The sequence below is a fragment of the Macrotis lagotis genome, chromosome 6, assembly GCF_037893015.1.
Source record: "Macrotis lagotis isolate mMagLag1 chromosome 6, bilby.v1.9.chrom.fasta, whole genome shotgun sequence".
Lineage (NCBI taxonomy): Eukaryota > Metazoa > Chordata > Mammalia > Peramelemorphia > Peramelidae > Macrotis > Macrotis lagotis.
In genome coordinates, this window is record NC_133663.1 from 142,680,662 (window position 1) to 142,688,181 (window position 7,520).

Here is a 7,520-nt window from a genome sequence, read left to right on the forward strand (position 1 = left end):
AGAACCCACAGAAAGATCAGTGAGGCAGTTCTCCAGTCCAAGGTAACCTGGAAAATAGTGAAAAAGCTCCACTCCACAGGGTTAGAGGGGCAGCTCACCACAGTGAAGGAACTCCAGCCTACCTAAGGCAGACCCAGGGTGCCTGGGAGCCACAGCTCATGCCAGCCAGGGCAGTTTCCAGACCCACACCTGGGGGAGCACCAGGCACAACTTGGAAGATGAGTGGGGGGCTTCTGCCAGATTGAGTGTGTGAAGCCCAACTCTCAGGGCACTCAGCTAGCAGCATGGCAGTGGCAGTCCAGATCGAAAAACCAGAAGCAGGCTGCTCCGGTAAACAGGAGCCCCCAGGCAACTGAGCCTTGAGTACCCAGCCTACCCAAGGTAGGGGAGTGGAGAGAAAGTTACAAGTTCTGTCTTCTGTACCTGGAATGGGACTCCAGGCCTCTAACCACATTCAGTTCCTGATCACAGTCTAGGTCCCCCATAGAACAGCAGGGCTCCCCCCACCTCAGCCCCATGGCAGAGGGGTGTGCTTGTGGTCATACAAAGACCAGGAGGGAAGACAGAGCTTCACACACTGAGGTCCTTGTGGGGGGTGTCCCAATGATACTCAAAAGCTCAGGAAGCACACCAAAACCAGGCACAGGCTGGGGAAATGAGTAAACAGAGAAAAAAGAGGAGCACCACTCTATGATCCCAAGAAGGATCAAAACAATCAATCTGAAGATCAGGAAGCTCCTGCATCTAAAGACTGCAAGAAAAACAGAAATTGGGATCATGCTATGAGAGAGCTCAAAAAAAGATTTTGAAAATCAAGTGAGGGAGATAAATGAAAAATTAGAAAAAGAAATGAGAGATATTCAGGAAGAACATGATAAAGAAGTCAACAGTTTAGTCAAGGAGATCCAAAAAATGCTGAAGAAAATAACATGTTAAAAATCAGCACAGGGCTTTTTAAGCTCTCCTGAGCCAGGCTTCACTTCTCTAATTGGGAGTGTGAGCTGGGGCTATTTCTGGAGCTGGCCCCGCTCCAAGAGGGCATCCACATTTGCAAAATGGTGGTGGTGGCGGGAGGAGCCTGAGCAGGGAAGCTAAGCAAGGTCATTCTCTAGCTAAGCCCGCTGCTCTACTCCATCCCCCTACCCTTTACCACCTCTCATTAGAGAAGGGGGAAGATGAGTGAATCAAGTTTAAAGTCCAGACAGCCCCTGGCCTCCAAGCAGGAGAAAGACAGGTCTGAGAAGAGAGGGTGGGGTCAACCCCAGAAACAACCTCTGAAGGAACCCAGTGAGGCACCAACTCCCAAGAGACCTCTGGGAAGACCAAAAGGGAATAAGAACAAAGGGGCTACAAAAGGCCAGAAAGCCACCACTGCACCAGGGAGGAAACCAAGAGGTAGACCCAAAAAGCTGGGGAAATAAGAAGAGGACAGGATCTCCCAGGAGTCTTCAGAGGAGGAGCAGTAATCAAGTCTGCTTGTATCTTGTTACCTCTTTCCCCTTGATGATGATGATGAAGATGACAACAGCAGCGGCCCTTTCATTCTGGGACTAGACAGAAAAATGTTGATCTTTAAATCCCCATTTTTCTTCCCTCACCTTAACTTTCCGCCAATCTGTCCTTTCTGGTTCTACTGGTCAGAGATAACAGCTCTACCAGTGAAATGCCCTTTCCATCCACACATTGGATGAATTCATACTAACCCTAGCCATCCTTTATGGGATAGTGCTGCCCTGGGTGGAGTGCACCTTCTAGGGGTGCTCCCCTTCTTCCCTCCCCCACCTCCAACTTCATCCATCCATAGATCCACTCCCCTTTTTCCCAGGTTTGGGTTTTCTTTTGTACTCCTCCCTGACAGAACTAACCTTTTGACTTAGCTGCCAACACTTGTTTTTCTCTGCACCCTTCCCCCACCCCTACCTTGGGTTCAGGGTTCCTGTTTTCCTGTGTACCCCCTCCCCCAACCCAATTCAAAAGGGTTTGAGAGGGAAGGATCTTGAAGCTCAGCTTCAAACAACTTCTGGGGATATCTGTACCCCTGTTACTCCTTCCTGTCTTTTACTTGGTAAAGATTGGTCCCAAGGGTGCAGGTCCCTTTCCCCACCACATACTCTGGCATATCCTGAGCATCAAACTGGAATGGAGCTGGGCTGGAGCCTAGGGGGTCAGGCACTAATTGTGAAGTAGCTAAAGGGAAGGGCTATGTGACCTGTGAGTCATCTGTTTCCTTGCTGCTCAGGAGAATAGGGAAAAGGGGGACTTGACAATCCTATGTATTTCCCCGAATCCTGAGCTGGCCTTACTTGGCCTGTGATTTTTACCTTTGGAATGCATGTTTTGCAAGGATATTTCTTCCCCAGCCTCCCCCCAGCCCCCCATTCCTCCTTTCATTCCCCCTCCCCCCCCCCAGGTGCTGGTTACATCTTCCCTCTGTTCACAATCTACCTCTGAACACATTTTGTTGTTTTCTTTTTTAAACTGTTTGGTTCTTACATTCTGAGGCTTCTAGACCCTCAGTCGTACAGTTTTGTTGGTTCTCATTCACGTTCACCTGCCTTCATTCACCCTACTCATCCTCCCCAAATCATCACAAGCAGGCCTAGTTTACTAAAAAGTGATATTTGGGGGGAGGTAGTCCCCAGGGGAGCTACTTCTCTCAATTTACTCCTTTGGAAATCTTCAAGTTGGGAGGGTTAAGGGAAGGAGGTCTGTCTGAAGTGGGGGAAGGGGTGGTCCCAGACTGTCATGAGGCCCCCCCACTCTGGGTTCCTATTTGCAGTTACTTGAATAAAAATAAATTCATTTTTTTCTGGAAAAAAAATCAGCACAGGTCAAATGGATAAAACAGTTCAAAAAAGTTATTGAGAAGAATGCTTTAAAAAGCAGAACTGGGCAGATGGAAAAAGAAATAAGAAAGTTCTCTGAGGAAAACAAATCCTTCAGATGCAGAATGGAAGTAAAGGAAGCTGCTGACTTTATGAGAAGTCAAGACACAATACTTCAAAACCAAAAGAATGAAAAATTAGAAGAAAATGTGAAATATCTCTGAAAAAACAACTGAACTGGAAGACAGATTCAGGAAAGATAATTTTAAAAAGTATTGGGATACATGAAAGTCATGATCAGGAAAGGAACCTTGACATAATTTTTAAAGAATTCCTACAGGAAAATTTCCCAGATATCCTAGAAGCAGAGGGCAAAATAGAAATTGAAAGAATCTACTGATCTCCCCTGGAAAGAGATCCAAAAATAATACAACCCCCAGGATTATTATAACCAAGTTCCAGAATTCCCAAGTCAAAGAGAAAATATTACAGGCAGGTAGGACACAATTCAAATATCATGGAGCTCCAGTCAGGATCACACAGGACTTAGCAGCAACTGCATTAATGCCTGATAGGGTTTGGAATATAATATTCTAGAAGTCAAAAGAGCCCAGAATGCAACAAAAAATCAACTACCCAGCAAAACTGAATGCTTTCTTCCAGGGAAAAGGATGGACTTTCAATGAACCAGGGGAATTTCAAATGTTCCTGTTAACATGGCCAGAGCTGAACAGAATGTTTGATCTTCAAATACAGGAGTCAGGTGAAACATAGAGTGGAGGAGAAGGTTAAAATATGAGGGACTTAATGATGATGAAACATGTATTCCTGTATACAAAAAATTATAGTACTAATACTCATAAGAAACTTCTCATTCAATAGAGCAGGTAGAAGGAGCTTTTATAGATGAAGCAGAGGAGATAGCTGAATTTGATGATATAATATATTGTGAAAATGAAGGGAATGGTTAAAAAGGGAATGTAATGGTAGTAAGAAAAAGGAGAGGTAGAATAGGCTAAGATATTTCATATAATAAGTTTTTTATTACAATGATTTATTGCAATGATATGGAATGGGGATAAGGTGAGGGGGAATGATGGAATCTTTGCTCTCACCAAAGGTGTCTCAGGGTGGGGGAAAAGAGCATATATTGATGTATTACTGCTGAAGTTGTCAATGGATTCAAACTTTTTGGAGAGCAATATAGAACTATACCCAAAGAGCAATGTGAGTGATGGAGGAGAGAGTGGACCATGGGGGAGAGTGGTCAGATACAACACATTTTCTTTTTTACTTCTTGCAAGGATCTGGGATTGGATGGCCTGTCCAGGACCACAGGGCCGGGTGGTTCACTGGGCCTTGGGTTGGTATGTGGTCTCGGGGCCTCTTGTCCCTAGGGTCAGTGATCAATCTGCTGAGCCATTCAGCTACCCTACAGCACATTTAAGAAGAGGGACAGAGTGAAAGGAGAGAGAAAATATAGTATAAGGTAGTAGGGAAGTACAAATGGAGGGAGTTGAGATCAGCAATGGCAATAGTGGACAAATATGGAAGTAGCTTTTGTGAAGGATTTATTATAAAGAATGTGATGCAACCACGACAGAGTTGGTGGTGTTGGAACACAGACTGAAGCACATTTATTATTTTTATTATTATTATTATTATTATTATTATTATTATGTTTGTTTTGGGGAGGGTTTACAGGGCAAGTGGGGTTGGGTGATTGTTGGGTGTCTGACACTGAATTTGAATCTGGGAGCTCCGGACTCCAGGGCTGCTGCTCTGTCCACTGCAGCACCTAGCAGCCCCTATTATTATTATTGTTATTATTTTATTTTCTATTTATTTATTCATTCATTTATTTGTTTTCTTGTTTATTTATTTTTTTATGGTTTTTGCAGGGCAGTGGGGTTGGGTGGCTTGTGCAGGTTCACACAGCTGGGTGATTGTTGTGTGTCTGGGGCTGGATTTGAGCTAAGGTGCTCCTGACTCCAGGGACAGTGTCCCATCCACTGTGCTACCTAGATGCTCCTATTGTTATTATTTTTTATTTTAATTTTAGGTTTTTGTTCCTCTTTACTTCATTGCTCATGAGGGTCTATATTTTTTGGTGGAGGGGGTATTATGTTTACTCTTAAAAAAGAATATTTTAGTAATGGATAAAAAAATCACTTGTACAAAAATAAAAATAAATATTAAGAAATAAAAAATAAAGATTAAATAAAATTGTCTTTTCATATCTGTTGACCATTTATCATTTAGGGAATGAATTTCAAAAAAAATTTAATTTAATATAGTCAAAATCTCTTGTTTTGCAGTTTATGATATACTGTAATTCTTCTTTGGCCATAAATTTATCCTTTTTCCATAGATCAGATATATAGATTATTTCTTTTGATCTATTACTTTATCTATGGTATCATTCTTTTTTTTTTTTCAGTTTTTGCAAGGCAAATGGGGTTAAGTGGCTTGCCCAAGGCCACACAGCTAGGTAATTATTAAGTGTCTGAGACTGGATTTGAACCCAGGTACTCCTGACTCCAAGGCCGGTGCTTTATCCAATACACCACCTAGCCGCCCACTGGTATCATTCTTTATGTATAAATATTGTACCCACTTTGATCTTATTTTGGTATAGGGTGTGAGATGTAGAACCACGCCTAGTTTTTGCACTACTATTTTCTTGTTTCCCCAATAATTTTTGTCAAATAGTGTGTTCTTATCCCAGAGACTGATGTCTTTGGGTTGTCAAATAGAAGTTTACAGTAGTCATTTACTGCAGTTTATTTTGAATCTATACTAATCCACTGATCCATTACTCTATTTCTTAACCAGTACCAGGCAGTTTTGATAACTGGTGCCTTATAGTATAGTGTAGTTTTAGCTCTTTAGCCACCTTCCTTTACATTGTTTTTCATCAGTTCCCTCACTATTCTTGCCCTTTCGTTGTTCCAGATGAATTTTGTTACTATGTTTTTTAGCTCGGTAAAGTAGTTATTTGTTAGTTTGCTTGGTAGGCTTCATCATTCTAATGACAAAGAAAATATATGTGTATGTACACACACATGAATTATGTATGTAACTATGTATTCATTTACGTGTATATATGTGAGTTGCCAAAATATTTGAGAGATATTCTGTTTACCGCAGCTAAGATTCAGCAAGCAGACTGTGCCATGAGCTTAGCATACTATAATCCTTTGCACTTTGGATGACCTTACCATCTGGCCAATTGTATTGTTTAGACCTGCACCAGGTGTTCACTGAGGGACTCATCTCCCCCTTTTTCCTAATGGCATCCATCACATGTTCACAATTCCTGCACCTTGCAACTGCCAGTTACGGCATTCCAGTTCCAATCACAGAACTAATTCTGTACACCACAGAGTAATCATGAGGACCCACACATGCTTGTATTATCTCAATGTCCAACATGAGAACATGAGAATTGTTTCAAGACATAAAAATAATGTGGTTCAATTTTATTCATATAAATAAGTGACCTCAGTCTTTGCAATGTTAAAGCATTCTGCTGGAGGATGGGGGGGGGGGTTCATGAGCAAACATCATTTTCATCACTTAAAAATTAATTTAACTTCTATTTGTTTTCTTATTCATCTGTCTCTAACCTGCACTATTTTGACTTTGGACAGTCACAAGTTGAAGACTGCTTCTGGTCCAATTGACACTGTATAACAATGTGGTTTAATTATTTTATATTCTATAAAAGGTATTTTTGTTCAAAAGTGAATTTGGATTCACAGATTTGAATGTACTAATATTCCATCCAGTATTAACTAATCTCTTCTCTGTAAATATATATACATACACATTCAATTGTCATGGATTTCTAAATTCTTTTCATTCTGCTAGGGAAGTACATATATAAGTACAGCTATTTTTATTGAATATGACCACATCAATAACTAGGGAAATTTTACATTTTTGACATCACTTTCACACTATAATTTGCTCATAAATTAAGAGAAATGCCTTAGTTAAATAAATTCAATTGACAACACATCTTCAGCTATTTTGTATTAATATATCTGACAATTATTATGCCAAAAGAGCTTGTTTTTCCATTATATTTTATCTAAAATCATCTCCTAAAAAGTTTTATTTCCTTCCTCTTCTGCTTTTGTTGCTATCTTTAGACTTTCAATTACTTTGTTTAAACAAGTATTTGGTATATTATGTTCTTTATACAGTTAATATTTGGGAAATAGATAAGCAAAAATACATTGTTCACTTAAATGCCATTCAATCTGAAGCAGTAAAAAAACTGTTGGGAAGTCAACTGGAAAATGAATTGTTTCAGTAGAGGCTTAAGAATCTCTTTTTAAAAAGCAGTTCAATAAATGGAAATGTTTATCTACACCATTTTCTATTGTATGAGAAAATATGAATGTCAGAATGAATAAATAGATGATGACAGAATGAGTTGCTGACAATAATAATAAGAAAGAAGTTGTCATTATCTTTAATGAAATCAGAATTTAAAGGAGAAAATGATGTAATATGTATTGTGTAAAGAAAAGTGTGAAAATGTTATTTCTTTGTTTCATTATTGAGACTAAAAAGACAATTATAACAAATTTAATCGAGTTCATCATAATAAAACTTAAATGTTGCTCATAATTAAGTACTGAATCAAAGTATACACCTAGGAATACTAGCAATAGTTACGTACAA

The 7,520-nt window shown here is 39.9% G+C and overlaps 1 protein-coding gene across 1 annotated transcript; it reads left to right on the forward strand.

The window, feature by feature from the left end:
• The first annotated feature begins 1,175 nt into the window (after window positions 1-1,175).
• Window positions 1,176-1,421, forward strand: LOC141491867 (high mobility group protein HMG-I/HMG-Y-like). Its single transcript, XM_074192630.1, has one exon. It carries the CDS (start codon window positions 1,176-1,178, stop codon window positions 1,419-1,421), a length of 246 nt encoding a protein of 81 aa, XP_074048731.1.
• The last annotated feature ends 6,099 nt before the right edge of the window (window positions 1,422-7,520 follow it).